Below are 23,699 nucleotides of genomic sequence, written 5' to 3' on the forward strand. Positions count from 1 at the left end.
TCACCATCAGGTTCACCATTTACTCCACCTGTGCCTTCCCTCCTGCATATAAAGCTTATAAACCCTTAATCTGTGCAGACACCCAAGAGGACAGATGTAAGATGTGAATTTATGTTTAAATGTGCATCTCTTTGTTGGTTTCCAGGTCTGCCAGGAGAGAAGGGAGAAAGGGGGACTCCAGGGGTTGGGACTCAGGGGCCTCGAGGACCACCCGGATCTCCTGGTAAGAGACGAGCCCGGGAATACTCAACACTCTCTCTCCAGCGTTCTCCAAGCTACACATCAAGGCGCTGTAGCTGCTTCTAAATCTGATCATTTGGCATCTTTCTGCTCCTGAACATTTCTTATTGGTGTTTTCAGCTGGAGCTACCGTATGGGAGATATTCACTGTGTTTCCACTGAATAAACCACAGCGGCTTCAAATATTGAAACAATGGAATTAAATGGCACAGAGACTTAATCTGCTTTGGATTTACTTTACTCTCTGTTGAATCGCTGTCTGAGGAAAGCAAGCAGGCATTTTGGACCATGAATATAATTCTCTGTATTGATTTCCCGGTACGCTTTGTGGAATTTGAGGCTCGTGTTATGAAAATATGTCAGTGCTGGGATTTTCTGTTTACTGCGATCAATACTTCTAGAACAAGCTGACAAAACTTTGCTGTGATCAGATAACTAAAAAAAAAGGAAGCCCAAACTTCAGATTTTGAAAAAGGAAGTCTCTTCTAAGATGAGGGTGCTGAGGGGAGGTGTGGGGACGGGGGGGCTCAGTCCATTGTACTTTTCTGAAATATTTGTGGGATGATAATTTTAGCCCCTGGCAAAAGAAACTCCCATCCAAATATTGATTTCATATTTCTGCTGACTGCTGAAGTGAGTCCTGGTGGGGCAGTTTCTCCTGTGAAAACAGAAAACAGATGCCTCTGGCTCAGCGTGAGCGAAGAACTGTGTTATTCCTGCTCCTGCCCTCATGACATTCACCATCACCTTTCTTATCCACAAGTGACAAACAAACACTTGCTGCCTTCAGATCATGTTTTTCCAGCTAATAGAGGAGACAGGATTTAAAAGCCATTGAAGAGGTGATGGTACAGTGACAGGTTGTACACAGGCTGCCATTGTTAATTGTGTGGTTTTCCCTTTATTCCTTCACACCCAGCATCATCTGCTGAGAATCGTTTTACTAAATGTCAAACAAACACTTGGATTTTGGGAGTTTTTGTTGTTTTTTTAACCAGAACACTTTCCTTAATCTTAAGGTTTGCCAGGTGAAGGACAGACAGGTAGCCAGGGCCCACCTGGTCGACCTGGTAACCCAGGGACACCGGGGAGGCCCGGGAATCCAGGGACCACAGGACCAGCTGGTCAGCCTGGATACTGTGATGCAAACTCCTGTTTGGGATACAACGTGGGAGGTAAATATCATTCAACTTCATGCATTGGTACCATTTTAAATAAAGGGTGTAGGATTTGGCAGAGGTACATAAAACCTGACCAATATTGGATTTTTAGGACTGATACCAATATTTGTCAATTTAAAAAGCCAACATATCGGCCAAATGTTTTGGTTTTTTCAGACACACAAAACATATGTAGTTGAGTTCTTACTAAGGTAACATGAGATTGCAGTTGTATCACAGTTATAAACAGAATGAAAGATGCATGTTGCTACCGTGATGTCACACATTTATTTCTTAGTTACAAAAAAGCAGACGTGATGAGGAGGGATAGATCTGACCGCACACTCACTGGCTACTGATGTGTGATTGACAGATAATCCTCAATATTGAATCATAGTATGACCAAGATTTACAAAGCAGACTTCACATTTTATTCAACATCAGCAAAGAACCTATAAAATCATCAGGAAAGAAGTCATGTCAGAAAGACGTTTTCCTGCAGACTTCAAAAGGAGCGGAAGTAATCCCAATATCCAACATCTTGTTACTCATGATTTGTTTTTCAGCTAAATTCTGGTGAAAATCGTAAATACAAAAATGCTTAACTGATATATTTAGTAATTGTCAGTTAGGCTGATTTTCTTTGAAAATATGATGAATGCAATTAACAAAGTATAACTTAAAATTATGACTCACGATTGCAGTTACATTGGCAATACTGGTTCCCACGTGGAAGTAGTAGTACATACAGGTTTCTACAGGGAGTGTTACTATGCTGTACTTGTTTTTAAGGCTATTTTAAAGAGGTGTAAAAAAGTAATTCATAATTCCCAAAATAATTGTTATTGCACAAATGAAAAATGTCACTTTGATGAACCTCAATTTACATTCAGTATTCCTGTTTTCAGTGTAATCATTAGCTGTCGTAACCTGTCAGCTGTTTTAAAGCAGCAAATTCAGTCCCCATCATTGAGATGCCACTCTCAGATATTTAATGACTGGTTGGAACAAAGCTGCATTACAAAAACAGAGAACGAGGTGATCCACATATTTGTGTGTGCTTTGCTTTTCTGTAATAACTCTTTATCAAATCAAGGCAATGAAAAAGAAAGAGAGGTGCAGGAAACAAAAGCATCGGTGCAGTTGCCCTAATTTTCCCCCAGTATGGAAAAGCTAAAATTCCACATTAGATTTTAGGTTCAAATTATCAGCAAGAATCCAACTACAATGTTGTCTTATCCACACAAAAGGATCAACTGATTTCTCTTTAGGTTTAGTTATGTGTTTTTAATAGCTTCATATGGGGGGCATAACAGAGCAGAACGTGTGCTGCAGACAAATGAATACAAAAGCACATTCATAAAAAGTGTGCACAGTAGGTGAGGAGCTGCCACCAGGAATCGAAATAACATCTTGACTGGAATATTTTTGTGACCAGAGTCAAAACATGAAATATCCAGACCTTACCAAAACATTCTTCACTGCTGTTTATCCAGACTTGCCCTGATTTGTCCTTCTGTATTCGAGCGATATTACTTTTATTCTGAGCAATTTGGTTTATTTTTATGTTTGCTAACTTGCTGCTCTAAGCAGCTTAAACAAAACCAGGCCTGTTTGGTCTTTATACGCCCTTATAAAGCATCTTTTATATGTGTAAAACACTCAAATATTGTTTTCACAGTGACAGCTGTTTCTGGCACAGTTATTGTTCTTGTAAAAGTGTTCGGAGAATTTGAGAGCTACCCGACTTTTATGGCTGTTCCACTGTGAAGTTTATACATTCATGTCCACACCGATGGATTAAGACGTTAGAAGGCCAAAGCTATTCATCTGTATTTAGATCAAATAAAATATGCAGTTGCACACACGTCTTTGACGACATTGAATATTCATACCGATGAGGCCATTGCAGGGCTTTATAGGGTCTTGGGCCATCTCAGCTTGGACGTTACACGTCTAACAGACTCTGACAAGTTGCCCTGATGATGTATCATCGTCTAAAAGTAGCTGATAGATGAGACATTACTTCATCCATCAAACCAGATTTATTTTATAGTGATGGATTCCAGTCTGAATGGTGTCTTTTTGTACTTTATGACTTGCGAGAATCCTCAGTGCTAGTCCCAAATGTGCACAGATTAAACACAGCCTCCCTGACCACTTAAAATAAGTTGTTTTTTTTTTTTTTTAAAGCAAATAAAATGCGGCCTCAAACTGTGTCTTTGTGACAAGTAGAATTTATTCCTACATTTGTATTTGTCAACCTGAATAGTGTAGTTAACATATCATGGCTCAGTTAGTGCATTACACAAGGATCAGTGTCACGGCTTCAAGATGATATATGAGGTTTTTAACCATCAAATGTCAGCCATTACCAATCTAAATATATGGAAAAAGTATAAAATATTACATCAAAGGATATATGTAAATTATTAACTTTAGTTTGGCCTAATTGATCTTATCCCAAACAAGGGTGATTAAAGTCCTTTTCCCACATTCCTAAGTTGTTAAAATCTTGTAAAATACACTATTTGGATAAAAGTACCGGGCCACCTTCACGTTACGCCTACAGGAGCTGCTCGGCCATGTAAACTCACAGTGCACACTTTCTGTGCTGATGTTAATTCAAAGGGAGGTTTTTCAAAGTCTCCAAAGATATTGAGTCAGCAGAGCGTCTGAGACTTTTACACACTGGCATTTGATGACCTCACTGTGTGACTTTACGTGATCTGTAACTATGTGGCTGAGTTGCTATGATTGATAAACCCTTGCAATTTGCAATAATCGCACTTGAAGCTGATGGGAAGAAACTTACTGCAGCACAGTTCCACGCTCAAATCCAGTGAGCTCTTCAGAACGACCCAAGCTTTCACGAATGTTTGTAAAGGAAGATTGCATGGTTAGGTTCTTGATTTCCTACACCTTTGGCAAGTCATTAAGAGGTGTGGCCCAATACTTTTTTGCCTACAACTAAACCAAAAGCTGCTTAGCTAAACATTAAGATGGTACAAAAGGCAGTCCAGCTGTCTTCAAACATACACACTTCACTGGGGTGCTGTTTGCCAAAATAATCTGGTGCATAGCCTTTAGAAAATGCACATTGGTTTATGGGCCCTTTAAGATGGTGAAAGACAGGATGTTGTTACTTTTAGACAGAGCAATGTGAAGTGTTTCACACTATATGTTATGCTCAAGATCAGTTTAAACTGTTTGTTTATATTGATCTTGTAAGAAAAATATGTTTTATGTAGATATAAATGGTGATGCATCAGAAAAACTGGCACAAGCTTCATAGGTCTCATTCCTTTAGAGCTATTTTTTCTGAATTTGCCTGAATGTACATTTTTGAATGTGTTGTATTTAACTGCAACAGATGTCTTCCTAAGATCTCAGTCAGGGTGACTCATAAGGCGTGTTTTCCTTGTCATCTGTTTTCCGTGTTAGAAATCTTTATTTGCACTTTCTAACATCCAGAAAGGTAAAATAAAGATCTGACACATTTTCTAAACATTCTCCAAACACTTTATAAAAATGTCACAGTGTTTATTTGAACTAATTTCTCAGTTTGTGCTTTTTGTTTCTCCTAAGAAGAAACATAGATTACAACACTAATATTTTTTCCACCTCAAAAGCCACATCGAAGCAGCTGAGGAAGCACAGTCGGTGTCGTTTATGAGGTTTAACTCTTTTGGTTCACTGGGTTTTCTTTCTGATATGAAGTAACATCTTCTCTCTGGTTCTTTTTTTCCTTCTCTCTCCTCCCTCTTCTCTCCTCCCTGCATCTCTCGTTCTGAAGTTCAACAGGATTATAGGAATGACTACTGAGGAGCATTCTTGAACCATGCTCCTCTCCTCCACCTGTGCTCACCTCCTCCTGCGTCCTCTTTTAAAAAGAAAAGACTAAATACTGAAGAAACTCCTGTTATTCCCTAAAGGCTGCCATATTTCCTGGGATGGATAAGTCCTGACACTTTTGAAACTGCAGTCCCTGCAGCAGCGATTATCACATTTTTCTTCTCTGGAGACCTTTTGTTTTGTTTTTTTAGCTATTTCTAAGATTTTTTTTTTCTTTAGGGTTTTTTTAAAGGCACATCAGTTTAAAAGCAAGCTGGTTTTCTCATTTTAGAAATCGTTACGCCGTCGTTCGGTGCAGGTTTGTACACAACCACACCAGATTTTCAGACTTCATGCACCCGTGAGTAAAGTATTTTGATAAGAACTGCTTCATTAAACTAGTTATTTTCCCGTGTCGAAGGAAAAATACGAGCAATTTGACTCACTTTTCCACAAAAAACAGCCCCCGCTCGTCGTCAACAGGACCACCTGTCGACAGATACTCGTGAATGCAAAGCTTTGCTGCCGCAGCCTTTGCTTCACCCTGCTTTAAACTCAGATCTCATAAAAGCTAATCTCATCTTTCAAAAGCCAGACAAATCAGCTAAATAGTGATGGATTGCTTTGATGTTGACTGGCTGCTTTCATTACTGAACATCCCAGCTATTAGTGCATCTCAGTTTCTGCAAGATGGACAGAAAATCTCAGTTTTTACGCCTGATATAATGTGATCATTTTCATTCCTGGAAAAATAATCACATCTGGGCGATACTGGGGCAGAGATTAGAGCCGTCTTCAGTTCCATTAAACTACTTCCTTATTAACCCAATCTTTTGGACTCTGTCCCGGGTCCTGAATCTGCTTCTGCAGAGAAGTCATTTCACCATCAAAGAAGTAAGAATTGTTGACTGGTTGAAATGATTTTAACTTGCTGTGAAGCTATTTCTGAATCTGTGCATGCCTCACTTTCCCACTGTGCTTCTTTTATACCGTACTCTTGTGTTGGCCTTAACCTCGCTCCACGCTCTCCTGTAATACTGGCTTTGTGTTTGCTGTGCTGATGCAGAAACACTCTTCACTGATCCTAAATATTCCCACCACCCCAGTTCAAGCTTTGCCTCATGGCGCCTACCAGCCCTACAGTCCTCCCTACAATCAGCCACACCACCCTGCTGCAGAGGCCTACAACAACCGAGGAGGGGGTGAGGAGGAGGAGGAGCAGGACCCCTATTATCGTGGTTATCCCCCTCAGTACTACCCTCAACAGCCTTCTCAGCTGGCACACATCAACTACGGTTACCACTTCAGCCCCACCTACTCCGAAGACGTGGAGCTGAGGTCACCGGGCATCGCCGGGAGGTTTTTGCGGGATGTCGACGTAATGGAGGAGAGCGAGGATGGAGGACTTTAGATGAAAGACGAATTAAAGTCCTCAAGATAAAGATGTTCCCACAAAACGCAAAGAGCTGAGACATGCATATAAAACACCTGAAACTGTGGCGAGAACTTCCGTCCCTTCCCTCCCGTGTCCCCGGTGGGATCCCCCAGCCCCACCCCCATCAGGTGAAACATTGTAAATAGCTCTGTGGACTCTTGTACCATATCTCTGTAAAAGGGAGGTCCGAAAAGTGCCTGATCTATGTTTAGCAACGCCCATTTGATAATGTCAAGGTAAGACTTGTTCCTTCCCATCTCACAGCCGATTTAGCAACTTTTGTGTGGAGCTGCATGGAAGTGGAACCCGCGCCTCTTGTTTTGGTTGTAACTAACTGGGTTGTTTTAGTTCAGCTGGTAACATTTGCGCAGGCTGCTTTTTTATAATGATGAATCATGTTTCCTCTGGTTGTCTTTGTTTTTGTACCAACTGTTGAAAAGTGGTGTTCTTAGTGGACATGAAACCCAGACCAATCAAACTCCTTTCCCTGAACACTTAGAAGCACACTTAAAAAAAGATAATTTCTTTTTAATTTGAACATTGGCGCTTGTTACTGTTCTGGATTTTATTTTATTTCGGGGGGCTTTTGTGAATTTAAAGAACATTGTTATGTTCATTATGTTCCCTTTTATTTCTTATGCAAATTTGGGCCTGCTCACTGTGGAAGCTGTTTGCTCACTGGCTGAACTCTGACCTCTTTCTGGAATAAGACCTGAAGTCAGTTATTATTACAAAAAAAAAAAAAAAAAAAGAAGAAGAAAATCCTCTCGCCTCTCTGTGAAATCAATAAGAACCCCTCTTGCACTGCAGTCAGAAAAACAAGCAGCAGACGTGTTGCTACGAGCTGGTCCCGGTCTGGATTTTAACTGTCAACCGTGAATAGCTTTAATAAGGAATGTGTCTCGCTACCGCACCCTTTGGTACAATATGGACTTATTTATTTTCTATTTTGTTTGCTTTTATAACCAATAAATCTGTAATGAGACTACAAGAATTGGCTTAGGTCATTTGTTTAACAGCGCAAAAGGGTCAAAAACCCAGAGTTTACAACACTTTTGTAAAAACAACATTCGACAAGAAGAGGTTTGTTAAACTCTTTATTAGCCTTTTTACAATTCACTTAAAAGGGGAACAGATTTATCGATGGAAACTTAATAACCAAAAACAAAAAAGCAGCTGTGTGATCAAGTTAACATTTTGGGATTCTCATATAGTTACACATTAACTGGTTTCACTGTGCATCCACGAGCCTTTAAAGGCAGGATCAGCTCTAACAGATGTCACTTTTAATGGACCAGATCGGATCATTTCATGGTGTGTAATCAGAATCATCCACAGAATCTGATTTTTCTCACAGCTGAGCCACATGGTCAAATCTCAAGCTGTCATTGGATAATTCAGGCCCACCGCGGTCGCGCTGGAGCCGACAGGAGCGACAGAGAGGTTCCCCTGGTAGGATAATGTTGATGTTCTTGGCATCTATGTTATGTTAAGTGCTGTCGAGCTTTGATGCCAGTTCTGCAGGCATAAACTGCGGGCTAAATTTACACAAATCAATAGCAGAGGATGGTGCTGCTTTCAGTGTTGTGTTGATATAAGACCTTTTTTCCCCCCCTCCATTTCTCGGTCTCATTGGGCAGCCTTCATTTCATCTTGTAGTCTTCAGGTCTGTGGAAAAAATACAACAACGCATTAGTATGAAGGGTGGGGAAAGGACCGATTACAAGGAAAAACATGGATAGAATGGGACAGATGAGAGAGTGGGCAGATCTTATCTCTTTTTTCCCCCCGCCCCTTTTTTCAAAATGACTTCAGAGACTGTGTCGTTGTTTTCGGTTTTTCCGCTTTAATTTCAAGCAGAGTTTGCAGCAGACAGATATTATCAGAGCGTGCTGTATTGGTTTTGATACAAAGTAGAAAAAATGTTGTTATCAAATGTAATAGCTCTGCTATCAGCTACACCCGTATGCTGTCGGTTTTCTGTGTCTGAGCACTTGTTTGTGTGTTGACTGTGTGCGTGTGTGTTGTACAGGGGTGGACAGGGAGCTTACATTCAATAATAATCTCTCGCCTGGGCTCCAAGGTTTTTCTGAGAGAATATTAACAGTGTGTTTAATAAAGGGGAACGATTGAATCGCCCTGGATGACCTTAACCCCATCTCCCCTGACACACTCACACGATCAGTAAAATGACTGAGGCAGCGTGTGAGCGAATATTAACTAGACTGAGGCCTATCTCTTAAATAAACCAGGATTAGTTTGACCTTGATGGCCACACAGCGACCAGCCTCAGCACACAGACTGATTGGCTGAGGAGATTGAAGCAGTAAACAATAAGAAGTAGCTCATTTATCACCTCGCACAGGCACACACTCTGACAGCAGTGGTGAACGCAGCACCGACATGCTGTACATATCTGCACAAGGCATATACACAGAGTGAAAACTAATGTCAGAGAACACAAATAAAACTATTGGCCCTGTGTGGCACCACTGTACCTTAAAAATTTCATGTATGCATTTTTCTACTTAACAACACGTCCTGCGTCATCACTGTTCAATAGGACGAGGAGCAGAAGAGGGCCTGACCTTCGACCTGGGGGTGGAGCTATCCTTTTAGGAACCAAATCTGCATGAGCCAGTCCCTGCAAATGCTGACACTATTCTCATGTACCCCTAAATAACTATAGTGTTTGAATACATCTACTTGGTGGTTTCATTTATTTACTAGCATTTTTGGTTTGCTGCCTCAGAAAAGTACAGTTAGACCACATAACACTAGCAGTGCTTCTAAACTCTGATCACTCGAATGCTCATTTTAGGTTTTTCAGGGGTTCCCTGCTCCAACACACTCAATTCAAACGATCATCTTTAACCTGCATGCAAAATCTTTACTAATATTTTCCTACTCAAGTAGGAAAATATGTATACAGAGGGGTGAAAACACTGATTCTAAAAACTGATATTAGTTTAGTTCAAATGTGCAAAACGTTAGGATCATACGAGCTAAATTGTTCATTTGACTGTTGTGAAGCAGATTTGGTTTTGATTCTGAGAGTCTGAGATTTCTGTGTCGACACAGAGGAGATCAATGGTGTTTTGCTTGTGGTGTGTGCAGCACCGCAAACAAAAAACATCAGCATTATTTCCAACAAAACAATGTCAGTTTTGCTCCAAAAGATCACACCACATAAAAAGGAGGAAGAACATGACGAATTTTGCCATTTTGCTCAGTGTAATTGTTAACATGCACCAAATCCTGTTAACAAAATCCCATTAACATTTATTGAAGTGGGACATCACAGAGGCATCCAGCATCTGAAAACCACAAAGGAAACCTAGCTGCAGAAATAGATTCATGTGTTTATGGGGGTTTTTACATAGAGAAAGTACGATGGCAGGAAAGCAGGGTTTGGATTTGCCAATAACAACAATACATTTGTTAAATCCTGATTTAGCTGCTGTCTAAAATGTTTACAACAACCTGGAGAAACAAAATCCAAGCTTTCGAATTAAGCACCTCAGACTGGGTACAAGAAAGACCATCAGAGGTCCTGGGTGCTGAGCATGTCCGGTGGGTGAAGAGCAGTGACCCTGACTCAGAAGCAGCTGGGCCGCGGGTGAACGGATGGATTGATGGATGAACGGATGCAAAGGCTACTGCTGAGCAGGTGAAGCGAGAACGCTCTTCGTTAACCTGTCAGAACGATGTTTACTGCGGCTGAGGCCGGGGAGAACGGCACGATATTATCATGCCGGCAAACCGCGGGTCACAATGCCAGTCTAATCTCCAACCAGAAAATACTTGACTCAGAAAAGCTATGAATATGATTAGGCCGAGTAACAGATGCTCTCTCACACATCCTTCAGAGAAAACTTGTGTATCCAAGCGCTCAGGAAGTGAGGGAATACAGCTGATTTTCCCAGTGTGCATCTGAGAGAACCGTCCTGCTCTGTTTTTGAGGTTTGGCTCCTCGTTACGATGTACAGTGTCCTACTTTTTTACAGCTTTTCGATCGAGCTCACAATGAAGCCAACTTGCATCAACTTAAAAAAGAAAAAAAAGTCAGCTTGGGGACAACTACTCCTATTTTCATGTAGTAGTGCACACAGGAGCCAGCTCCTTAGTGGTTCAGCACTTCAGTTCTTTGTGCATCGCGTCACATAATGACAACTCCAAGTTAGCTGACAATCATTCGCACCGCAGCTACATGTGTTTGTAGTTACGATGAAAAATGTTGCACTTTTTTTTCCTGCTTGAGGAGAAACTGTCATGTCACAATGGCCACAAAAAAAGGAGCTGTCATACATTTGAATTAGATCCATTTGTGTGTGTGTTGCTTAGTAAGACCATGAAAACATTACAGGACTGCGTCAAAGCAGAAGAAGGCAAACCTGGGTCGAAACCTTCCCGTCTTTTAAATATCTGAAGATTGTGCCAGCACACACACAAGTTCATAAGTCGTCTGTTTCTCATTTTAAATGCTTAATTTAAAGCTTTGCACTGCTATTTTTTTTTTAAGATAAAACAGAGTAGGCTGGCATAGAGAGAGGGACTGTGAGATGGTACACAGTTCAACATCACCCCCTTCTGGACCATCCTCATCAACACAAGACTGAGTGTGACGCGTCACCATGAATGTTTCAATTTCTTCAGTATAAATGCAGCAAAATGGGAGACTGTGATAATTTCATTGGCCAATAATTTTCATCAACAACCTTTCTCGCCCCCCCCTTAACGAAAATGTGACAACACTACGATGAAATGTGATGAATGTACTGATACTTTAATCCCGAATAAAAACGAGATGAAAATATTTTGGAGAGATGGCATGATAAGAACTAATTAAAGTTGTGTAGAACGGCGGGACGAGTTTGGAGGTGATCCAATCAGAAGTAATCTTGTGCGGTAAGGTTAGACGGGCACATTTGATCTGGTAAAACCAGCGCCCATCCTCCCTGTTTCTCATGAAAACGACAGAAAATTTCAACACTTGGCAGAAAGATCAGAGTAGAAAAGGAAAATAAGACACTGAGAAACTCTCACCGGTAAAAATACAACAAACGCTTTCTTTTAATCGTCTGAATTAACTTTAGATTTACTCTGATGTAATCTTATGTTATTTAGTTGACTAAAAGCATTTAAATCCCTAAATTATGACTAAAACTAAATCAGAATTTGCTGTCAAAATCAACACTGATGGGAGTTTGGGCTTCTTTTTGGATATTAATTGAGAGTTACGCTTCTACATACGGTGTCCACAGCCTGGGGAAGGCATCGATTTCCTCCCGAGTGTACTCGCTGAGCTTCTTCGGTATTTCTCTGGGCTGAGGCAGCTCCTCTGTCAGGTTGGCTTGAATGTCATATGGCAGCTCCTGGAGAGAGGTGGATGAAGGAAACGTTAAAGGCATTTGATCCAAGACACAAAAATTCAAAGAGAAAAGGGAGGAAATAGGAGAGAGGAAAGAATTTATAGCAACTGACACAAATAAGGAGACTGTGTGTTACAAATGGTGCCTTATTCAAAGGCCTGGAGGAGGTTTTAAGCTGGGAATAACACGGAGGAAAAGAAAAATAAATAATCAAAAAACACCAAATGTTCAATAGAAACACTGCCTAAACTGTTGTGAAATGCCTCAGGCTTAGAAATGCCATCTCTAAGTACTACTTAGATTCTGCTGTTAGGACCAAAGTCAGGTAATCAGTCGTTCCTCTGTATATGGACACATTTATTCACAGTATTACAAATCAAAATACCTGATGATGGCACTCCCACCATGATAGTAATTACAATCCGCTGATATTTAGATGGACCCCATGTGTCAGTTAACAGCCCATCAAGCACTTTTTATGTTAAATTCATTCCAGAGGCTGTGATGTGTGACGCTGGCTCTAGCCAGTGTAATTTGAAACCAATCAATATGCTCTCAAGTGCCAAAAATGCATGCGAGGCATAATTCACTGCGGCAATGATACGACGCATCTGCTCCGCTTTAAATCAACGACTGAGACGGGACAGTTTGTCAACTCTGATAACCGATTGGACGCATTATTTACATTCAGCCTCAGCTGCATTTAATGACTTTTGGCAGCCAATAAGATGTCATTTTCCACAGTAGGCAGAAAACAATACTTCACTGACATCGACAGTCACTCGTTTATTTACGCGTCCCTATTTACATAATCCCAGTATTAGCATTCATTGGAGGTGTATTTACTGGCCGCCCTGTAAACTTTAATATTTCCTCATTTTATACTGTTTTGGTGTACACTACCACCTAAGGGTCTCTTGAACAAATGGCCAGTTACATATGCTTTCAGGTACACACTTTGGGTTAATCTGACGGCATTTAAGTACCCTAGTTACTTTTAAGTAACAGCTGCAACAGTAAAGTTACCACATCAGACCCAAATAAATGGACATATCACCTTTAACATGGCGCAAGAATTTACACTAATGTAGTCGCGGCCCCCTCCCTGAGCCTGGCTCTGCCAGAGGTTTCTTCTTGTTAGAAGGGAGTTTTTCCTTCCCACTGTCACCAAGTGCATGCTTGTAGGACATTGTTGGGATATTTTCTCTCTTATTGTATTGTCTCTCTTATGATATAAAGCACCTTGAGGTGGTTAAATTGAATAATAAAATAAAATAATAAAATTAAAGCAAACTAGTCTAAATAAAGCCAAACAAGCTCCCCTATGAGTGGAGGCAGTTTAGCACCAAGTGACACACAAAACTGCAGTTACAAAAGCCTAAACACTTCCCCAGAGTTGACGCTTATTAAAGTCAAACTACAATAAGTCTGAATGACTTTAACACAGTGATGAAGTCGGTGATGTCATGTCTAAATGTCTAAAAAGAGCTCATCTTCATGAGTCCTCGCCCTTTTCTGTGATTTGTTCTTCTTAGGGCATCAGCAGAAAGTGAAACAATGGCCTTAAAGATTCATGAGATGAAGTGCAGAGTCACGAGACAACTCTGGTTCCTCAATATTCTTGGTGACGCATCGTAAATATAGAGCTGCTGACAATCCATCCATCCTCTACCGCTTATCCTTGTCATAGGACAAGAGACAGGGTACACCCTGAACAGGTTGCTAGTCTGTCACAGGGCTAACAAATTGAGACAGACAACCATTCACACTCGCATCCACATCTAAGGGCAATTTAGAATCACTAATTAGCCTAACCCCACTAACTGCATGTGTTTGGACTATGGGAGGAAGCTGGAGTACCCGGAGAGAACTCATGTAGACACGGGGAGAACATGCAAACGCCACACAGAAAGACCCCAGCCAGATGATGGAGCCGAACTTAGAACCTTCTTGCTGTGAGCCAACAGTGCTAACCACTGCACCACCTTGCCGACCAGAACTGCTGATAAGTAAAGCTTTAGACAAAAGGGAGAGAGACTAGCGCTTCTGACAAGAGGACAACAACAACCAGATTTAGTAAAAAACCTTAACCTCACAGCCATGCACTCATTCTCTTAATGTACCCTGACTGTCTTTCATTAGTGAGATGATGTGAAACAGGGCTTACATCTTCAGGAAAGATGTGTAATCGCTGCATCATGGTGCGCCGGTGCAGGTTCCGAGGCAGCATGCCGTAAACTGCTAACCTTACGATCTGGAGAGGAGAAGGACAATGAAAATATTGACATAAAAATATTTTCAAAAGTCTGTGTTTATAGCAACAAATTTTCTGTTTTTCTTATATTTTCTTCTAAATTGTTCCTCAATGCGAAGCAGGTTACACAACTTGGATGAAGTTACTGGATTGAGAGAGATGTTGGACAGACGCAGTGCTGACAAATCATTTATGTGTCCAAATCTATTTCTTCCTCTTCGCACGCCAACCCTTCAAATGTCACATCAACTAAATCACCTTCAGGATGCACATCTGTGGTCGCTGACTGGCCTGAAACCAGCAGCTTAGTGCATGTCTCTTCTGGTTTAGTGCACTTCAGACTGGAGACCAGTGCAGGTCATGCACCTACATCGAGTCATTCCCGCATGTCAGGAGCAATTTTACGGTGTACTTTTAGCACACTAGCTGCATATGGGAAAAAAAGTCTACAAACCCACAACTTCTGCAAAAAAACAAAAAACAAAAAAACAAAACACTCTTACTGAGTGCACCACTGCAGAGGCATGCTTATCCTTCACACAGCTTCAGGCGAGGCCTTAACATGCAAAACTCACTTTTATACATTTAAAATTTAAAAAAAATGTTTGATAGATGTCTGGGGGAAAAAAATCATGATAGATATTCTCCAATACTTAATGGATTTAATATTTAATGAAACAGAAAATGCTGTAAATATGGGACTGACTATAGTGAGGCAAGTACTTGAGTTACGATTATGTGCACTTCTTTTCGCCCACTGATGTCTCTGTCATTTTTGTAACGTTTGAATGAGGATCTGTGGAGATTTTCTTTCCCTTATATTCATATTTATTCATTTATACTTCAGGAAACTTCAGGAAGACCAGGAAACACTTGACCCCTGTTTCAATCCAGGGGGTCAGTGTTGACATTGTGGAGGACTATAAATACCTTGGAGTACACATTGACAATAAACTGGACTGGGCTAAAAACACCACAGCACTTTACAGGAAGGGCCAGAGTCGTCTCTATTTTTTGAGGCGACTGAGGTCCTTCAACATCTGCCAGAAAATGCTGAGGATTTTCTATGAGTCTGTTGTGGCCAGTGCGATCCTCTATGCTGTTGCATGCTGGGGGAGCAGGCTGAGGGTCGCAGATGCCAACAGACTTAATAAACTGATCCGTAAGGCCAGCAATGTTGTGGGGATGGAGCTGGACTCCCTCAAGGTGGTGTCGGAGAGGCGGATGCTGTCCAAGATAAAGACAATGTTGGATAACACCTCCCACCCACTCCATGACATGTTGGTCAGTCACAGGAGCTCGTTCAGTGAGAGACTGAGATTACCGAAAAGCACCACTGAACGACACAGGAAATCATTCCTGCCTGTGGCCATCTCCCTGTACAACGCATCCACTTAACACACTGTTTGCTGCTACAACTACACATGTTTCTTTTCCAACTATTTATTTATAAGTGACTTATGTATGTATGTATGTATATATATGTATATATTGTACTATTCTTAGTTAGCGTATTGTCTGTCTTGTCTTAATGTTGGTTTAAAATGGAGCACTGTAACAAAAAATAATTTCCCCCAGGGATCAATAAAGTATTCTGATTCTGATTCTGATATCTTCACCCTGTCTCTGTGTGCCTCGAGTTCATTCATCATTTTCTCATCATTTCTTTTCAAAAACATTTTTTTCAAGGGTTAAAAAAAACTTCCTAAAACAGCTGGATGCTGTTATTTTCTAATCACCTCTAACCAGAAGTATTGAGGTGTTCAGGGACTGTGTAGCGGTGCAGAATAATACACATCTGGTTTTCTAGTAAGTGTCCCAGATGAATAAGGGAGCAGCTGAATGTATCTTTTATTTTCAGTGTGTAAATGGTAAACGGGCTGATTCTTTTCTATTTTATTTGTGCACTCGTAGCCCTTTCTCCTACGAGCCTCACACACACACACACACACACACACACACACACACACACACACACACACACACACACACACACACTTTTTATACTTTAGAGCTTTTATCTGTCACACATGGACTCTCCAGCGGATGCATTGGGGGTAACTTGGGGTTCAGTATCTTGCACACTGGAGGAGCCGGAGCCTGCAGCACCAACCAACTACAGTGCCCATTTTGATTATAATGACGTGACACCAGAGTACATGCTTGTGTCAGGACTGATTCAATAAAAAGAATCAATGACCCTCACTAGAGTTATCCTTCAGCTCCTGTTCTGTTGTTGTTCCTGTTTTTTGAGTCGCTGCTAAGTAACACAGGAGTTTGCATCATTTGTTAAATACAGTATGCAGGTCACAGTAAGTTTGCCTGGAATAATCATGGATTCATGTAAAATATTATGTAAAAAAGCTGCCACACTGGGCTCTACTCTTCTTTCTACACAGGAGAAGAGCTCATTACCTTGAAATCATAAATATGCATCACAACCAAAATCCCAAGAATTATCCTTAAACTGACATTCTTGGTCTGAGTTTCAGAAAATATCAAAATACCTCCATCAACCAGCACAAATCCACTGCTGCTTAATCCCACTCCTCAGCACTTTATATTAATATGCATGAGCAGCACATACGAGGAAAGGGATGAGTGTCAAACCAGGAAGCACCTCCACTGCAGAGCATGTGGCACACTTGTCTCTGTGTGGTTTAATTAATCATACCTACAATATAATCAAATTCTTGGTGTGAGCTAAGGTTTAAAATTCACTCTAAACAACACAAAGAGGAGAACAGAAGCCAGCAGCACTTACAGCTTTTGGGTCCTTATGATGGAGCTGAGCAGCTGTGACTTGTTTGAATCCACCAGGGTACCTTTAAAAGAAAATGAATAAATTACGACAAATCTCTGCCAGTCCAATTTTATTTCATGAACTGAAATTGGCATTTATTGCTCTGATGATGCTTTTTTAGTTACCAGTTCGGATTATTTTTTCAAATTAGCCCAACATCATGCTATCCATTTTACAGAAATACACATGCTGAAGGCAACATTTACTGTAGTATTTATATGTTCATGTGAAAGCCAGCAGGCTCACTGAAAATCCAGAGGTAATTTTTAATTATAACGTTTTGTGAAGCAGTGGCTGCTGCTCTCATTAGGAGGCGTGTGTGGATGCAGACTTTGAGTCAGAAGAGGAGGGACTGTGACGTGAAACAATGAAACGCAGTATATTCTAAATCTGAGGATTTCTGTTCATACAACTGCCAGAAAAATGTTGCAGGAAGAAACTTGAAAATTCTGATTTAACTTTTCAGACTGAGCTTACACAGCAAAGACGTCAAATCAGACATAAACGAGTATTTCTGCTGTTCAGTAGAGCTGGGCGATAGAACGATAACGATATGTATCGCGATATAACTTTTTCTCGATAGAAAAATTAAACTATTGCGATAGACCTCGCCGCTCTTGTCCTCTTAAAAAAAAACCAAAAAAAAAAAAAAAAAACAGCCAATCCAACTTACGTAGCGCAGAGCCGAACCAATCACAGCCGCAGCGTCACGTCACGTGACTTGTTACGTACAGCACAAGTGCCAAGCCGCACATGTGTATTTGTTTGGGAAGCAGCCAGCCACCGTACCGCCCGGGTAATGGAGGAAATGAGTGTGCCGACTAGAAAAATCAACCGAGCGTGACCGAAGAGAAAACAGATGATGGTTCCAATGCCGGAGAGATTGTCAAACGGAAGAGCCATAGAAGTTCCGTAGTGTGAAGGTATTTCGGCTATTTCAAGTCTGACAAAAAACAGAGTAGCGTGCACTGTAAATTGTGCCGAAAGCAAGTCTGGAAATACAATAAACTGGTGCATGCGCTACGTCCACACGTACCCGGGTATTTTTGAAAACGCAGATTTTTCTATGCGTTTGCACCTTTCGTCCACACGTAAACGGCGTTTTTGGTCACTGAAAACGAAGATTTTTGAAAACTCCGTTTTTGCATTTACGTGTGGACTAGAAAAACGGAGAAAACGCAGCGTCAAAGGTGTGCGCATTTTTTGACATCACACTGTGCGCCACGTTATTGTTTCGGTGAAATGAATTTCTACAATACTGTTACTGTTAATTCTACTCTCTGCAGTGTTTAAATGCTTACACACACACACAGTTACGGTCCCTCCACACATACGACTCGGTTCTGCTTCTATGCCCCAGCTTTGTTTACTTTTCCCACCGAGGCTTCTAGACTTCTGATTGGCCAACATTTCTGCACGGTTAGGAATCTAGCGCCACCTGCTGCTTTGGCATGTTCATAGCAGCGTTTTCCTTCATTTCTGCCTTTATGTGTGGACGGGATTATTTTTTAAAACGAAAACGGAAAATCTCCGTTTTCAAAAATACCCGTGTACGTGTGGACGTAGCCTCAGTCTCTGACTGGAAGCGCTAATTCGTCATTCGGCTTTTGTCAGACTAAAGTAACTGTTAAAACTGTTTGAAAAGCTCAGCTATACAACAAGGAGAGATTGAGAATTTCCTTTTAGTTCTCAGTTTATTTGATATTGACAAAAGTTAGTCAGTTTTGTCTGTTCTTCTGTAAAACAAACTAAGATTTATTTTTAGAATTAATATTTTGTTTCTAAGTGGAATTGACAATTTAGTCTGTTTCGTTTGTTCTATTTTGAAACTTAAACGCTTTAGCGGCTGCCTTTTGTGTAGTTTGCAATATTTGCCTTTATTTATCTGAAAAAGTCTCATGTTCCTTAAGTACATCTACCCTGTTGAACCTATTATGGGAAATAAATATTTAAATAAAAACAAGCTGCTGATTATTTCACATTTTACTTGTGAGCAACGGCACATTTAAATCTTACAAATATAGTTATTTGGCTTATATCGTGATAGATATCGTTATCGCCTGAAATGAAAAAAACATATCGTGATATGAAAAAATCTTATATCGCCCAGCTCTACTGTTCAGTGACCCAAAAAACCTCATTTACATCACTGTTGGCAGCAGACTAAACAAAGCTTTATGTAGGCCTCGCTTTGTCCTGCTTTGAACTGGAAACATGAAATTAAAATCATGACAGATGGCACTATACACTTACCCCGTGTGTGATGAGTAGACTTTCTGTTCCCATTTGTTCCCAGAGAAAGCTATGTGTTTGCTGTTTATCACCACCACATGGTCACCACAGTCACCTGTGAAGATGTTCAAAAGGTTTGTTTTCAGGCTCAATGCATGATTAAAAAGCCACATTATTCTGTTTTAAAGAGAGGAAGACTAGCACATATAGCTGCTCTACCAATGACGCCACTACTAAGAGCAGCAGCTACCTTGTGAGACTAAGGCTTAGCTTTACTAAAACATATTGTTATTCCAAAGTATAACTGAGAAGGAAGGGAAAAACATTTTTAAAGCTTGTCCTCTGCTGCCACCATGTGGCAGTTCTATATAAAAGTAGATGCTTCTGTCATAATGTCATAATCCAGACGAGGAAATCCCAAAAATTGATTCTGTTTAACTGGATGTAGTGTTTTCAGTGGTAGAAATGTTTCATCACTCATCCAGGTGACTTCTTCAGTCTCAGCTGACTGCAGGTTTCCCCAACCTTATAAAGGGTACATTTGTACAATGACTGCAATTAGAGCTGGGCGATAGAACGATAACGATATGTATCGCGATATAACTTTTACTCGATAGAGAAATTAAGCTATCGCGATAGACCTCGCCGCTCAAGGTCAGCCAATCCAAATTAAGTAGCGCAGAGCCGAACCAATCACAGCCGCAGCGTCACGTCGCGTGACTTGTTACGTACAGCACAAGTGCCAAGCCGCACGTGTGTTTGTTTGGGAAGCAGCCAGCAGGTAATGGAGGAAATGAGTGTGCCGACTAGAAAAATCAACCGAGCGTGACCGAAGAGAAAACAGATGATGGTTCCAATGCCGGAGAGATTGTCGAACGGAAGAGCCATAGAAGTTCCGTAGTGTGAAGGTATTTCGGCTATTTCAAGTCTGACAAAAAACAGAGTAGCGTGCACTGTAAATTGTGCCGAAAGCAAGTCTGGAAATACAATAAACTGGTGCATGCGTCACACTGTGCGCCACGTTATTGTTTCGGTGAAATCAATTTCTACAATACTGTTACTGTTAATTCTACTCTCTGCAGTGTTTAAATGCTTACATATACACACAGTTACTGTCCCTCCACACATACGACTCGGTTCTGCTTCTATGCCCCAGCTTTGTTTACTTTTTCCCACCGAGGCTTCTAGACTTCTGATTGGCCAACATTTCTGCACGGTTAGGAATCTAGCGCCACCTGCTGCTTTGGCATGTTCATAGCAGCGTTTTCCTTCATTTCTGCCTTTATGTGTGGACGGGATTATTTTTAAAACGAAAACGGAAAATCTCCGTTTTCAAAAATACCCGTGTACGTGTGGACGTAGCCTCAGTCTCTGACTGGAAGCGCTAATTCGTCATTCGGCTTTTGTCAGACTAAAGTAACTGTTAAAACTGTTTGAAAAGCTCAGCTATACAACAAGGAGAGATTGAGAATTTCCTTTTAGTTCTCAGTTTATTTGATATTGACAAAAGTTAGTCAGTTTTGTCTGTTCTTCTGTAAAACAAACTAAGATTTATTTTTAGAATTAATATTTTGTTTCTAAGTGGAATTGACAATTTAGTCGTCTGTTTCGTTTGTTCTATTTTGAAACTTAAACGCTTTAGCGGCTGCCTTTTGTGTAGTTTGCAATATTTGCCTTTATCTATCTGAAAAAGTCTCATGTTCCTTAAGTACATCTACCCTGTTGAACTTATTATGGGAAATAAATATTTAAATAAAAACAAGCTGCTGATTATTTCACATTTTACTTGTGAGCAACGGCACATTTAAATCTTACAAATATAGTTATTTGGCTTATATCGTGATAGATATCGTTATCGCCTGAAATGAAAAAAACATATCGTGATATGAAAAAATCTCATATCGCCCAGCTCTAACTGCAATTAACACCACTGAAGAACAATGGGTGGGATGAAGGCCAGTAAGAAATAAAGTTCTCCTTTTTACTTCAAGTGCTGCTTCAGCTTTTACCTCTGCAGTGCTGTACCACAACATGCTTAAACTAAGGGTTTGTTGTGGTTTAAAAACAATACCTCATATATACACAATGAAACAGTTAAAGTGAGTTACAGTGAGAATTTGTTCATGACTGTCTGGTGAGTGTGAGATGGAGTTCCTACTCACTCAGAGCATGGTAGATAGGTTTGTGTTTCCCCTGTAATCTAATAGAACACATAGTTGCAATCTTCCCAGGCGGCTGCATCCTGGCATCAATCAGGAACCAGGAACGGGCAAAGGTCGCCCATTGCTGAACGAAGTCAAGGAGAAAAACTTAAATTACATATGCTAAGGCAAAGACCAAGGAACTGATCGTGGACTTCAGGAAGACCAGGAAACACTTGACCCCTGTTTCAATCCAGGGGGTCAGTGTTGACATTGTGGAGGACTATAAATACCTTGGAGTACACATTGACAATAAACTGGACTGGGCTAAAAACACCACAGCACTTTACAGGAAGGGCCAGAGTCGTCTCTATTTTTTGAGGCGACTGAGGTCCTTCAACATCTGCCAGAAAATGCTGAGGATTTTCTATGAGTCTGTGGTGGCCAGTGCGATCCTCTATGCTGTTGCATGCTGGGGGAGCAGGCTGAGGGTCGCAGATGCCAACAGACTTAATAAACTAATCCGTAAGGCCAGCAATGTTGTGGGGATGGAGCTGGACTCCCTCAAGGTGGTGTCGGAGAGGCGGATGCTGTCCAAGATAAAGACAATGTTGGATAACACCTCCCACCCACTCCATGACATGTTGGTCAGTCACAGGAGCTCGTTCAGTGAGAGACTGAGATTACCGAAAAGCACCACTGAACGACACAGGAAATCATTCCTGCCTGTGGCCATCTCCCTGTACAACGCATCCACTTAACACACTGTTTGCTGCTACAACTACACATGTTTCTTTTCCAAATATTTATTTATAAGTGACTTATGTATGTATGTATGTATATATATGTATATATTGTACTATTCTTAGTTAGCGTATTGTCTGTCTTGTCTTAATGTTGGTTTAAAATGGAGCACTGTAACAAAAAATAATTTCCCCCAGGGATCAATAAAGTATTCTGATTCTGATTCTGATTCTAACAAGCTGAGACATCTCAGCATCAGAAACCAAAGAAGGCCTGTTAATTTTCCAAGCTCCAAAATTGTAAAGATGGGCAGCTTAAAATAATGGACATGCCAAACTGTCCCTTCAAACTATAGTTGGCAAAATGTTTACTCTTCCTTGTAGACAATTTTAATATCCTAACCTTTCAGCAATTAGTCAGCTGCTAAGAGAGAAAACTGGTTTCTTCTGATCTTTTTCTCCAAAACACTTAACCTGACCGGTCCCTCATTTCTAATCTTAGCTATCCTGGTCACTCCAAGCAAAACTTTCAGCATCAAAACTCAAAACCATACATCATAACAAAGTCTCGCTACCATCTTGTAAACCTCAGGGTAAAAAGTTATTGCCAGTGTTTGTATATATTTTTTAATGTCTACGTTATAATCAACCCAATCCTTTCTCCCAGTTAAAATATATTTATAGAACTGGTGTCACAACAAGACATTTGTAACATTTGTCACTGAGCAGCTTCTACCTGGTTACAGAAATACTCTTTCTGGTTCAAAATGACAAGACATCTTTCATGAGATAAAATATAGATCAATAAATCATTTAGAACAGGTGAAATGCATTTTCTGGTAAATACAGGTGGCAAATGATCATCATTTTTTTTAAACACTAGATCATGTGTTTAAATTATTTTAAGTATTTCTTACTTCTTACTACAGAGCCAAGTAAGAAGTAAGATAGAAATGGTGGCGAGGATTAAATCTCATATTAAGACAAAACTTAAGAGTCTGTAGAAGAACTGTTTCAAACAGCTAGCATCAAAATAGCAGTATAGCAACTCTCTAGGATAAAACCATATGAGAAACGACGTTAAGTCAAAGACTAGACGTTTTAAGTGGTACATTTCACTAACTGAAGGTTAGAGTTATAGTAAATGGACAATAAGACCTTCGATTTCTTTTAGAAAGCCTCTTAACTACTGGAGGCAGTGCACTCGTTCACAGCTAGCTGTTAAAATTTCTCTCATGTAACAGTGTCAGTGCCGTTCAGCGACGCTAGCTACCAGCAACCATTAAATAACAAAAAATACAAACATAAGGTGGAACTAATGCAGCCCACAGCGTCTCAGATTACCTGTGCAGATCTGGAGAAACTGGACATTTTAGATTAAACTACTAGCGCATCCTCTAAATAGTTGACCCCAACGTGAGCTTCGGTCCGCTACGAAATTATGTTCGGTTGAAATAAGATATTTTTAAGGGTTCCTAGGTTCCA

The 23,699-nt window shown here is 40.6% G+C and overlaps 2 protein-coding genes across 7 annotated transcripts in view; one reads left to right on the forward strand and one right to left on the reverse strand.

Moving 5' to 3' along the window:
- col14a1a (collagen, type XIV, alpha 1a) overlaps positions 1 to 7,701 on the forward strand; it is a 169,455-nt gene extending 161,754 nt beyond the window's left edge. For 4 of the 5 annotated variants that reach the window (XM_080895344.1, XM_080895342.1, XM_080895343.1 and 1 more), the window contains 3 exons: positions 146 to 223; positions 1,260 to 1,415; positions 6,341 to 7,701. In XM_080895344.1, the coding sequence (XP_080751470.1) occupies positions 146 to 223; positions 1,260 to 1,415; positions 6,341 to 6,645 (539 nt within the window). In that variant the 3' untranslated portion in view covers positions 6,646 to 7,701. Of the gene's footprint in view, positions 1 to 145; positions 224 to 1,259; positions 1,416 to 5,196 lie in introns of all 5 variants that reach the window. The other variant, XM_080895345.1, reaches the window with a different exon arrangement.
- A 52-nt stretch (positions 7,702 to 7,753) lies between these two features.
- mrpl13 (mitochondrial ribosomal protein L13) lies at positions 7,754 to 23,696 on the reverse strand. 2 transcript variants are annotated; one of them, XM_080895349.1, is made up of 7 exons: positions 23,559 to 23,696; positions 21,493 to 21,616; positions 19,352 to 19,445; positions 17,060 to 17,120; positions 14,209 to 14,295; positions 11,923 to 12,044; positions 7,754 to 8,337 (listed from the first exon to the last, which is right to left on the reverse strand). In XM_080895349.1, the coding sequence occupies exons 1-7, from the start codon at positions 23,583 to 23,585 to the stop codon at positions 8,313 to 8,315; spliced, it is 540 nt and encodes a 179-aa protein (XP_080751475.1). In that variant the 5' UTR covers positions 23,586 to 23,696; the 3' UTR covers positions 7,754 to 8,312. The 2 variants fall into 2 exon arrangements, with proteins under 2 accessions (XP_080751475.1, XP_080751476.1); XM_080895350.1 differs by lacking the exon at positions 14,209 to 14,295.
- Positions 23,697 to 23,699: the final 3 nt, after the last annotated feature.

Source organism: Rhamphochromis sp. 'chilingali' (assembly GCF_963969265.1).
Source record: "Rhamphochromis sp. 'chilingali' genome assembly, chromosome: 11".
In the NCBI taxonomy this organism is placed as follows: Eukaryota; Metazoa; Chordata; class Actinopteri; order Cichliformes; family Cichlidae; genus Rhamphochromis; species Rhamphochromis sp. 'chilingali'.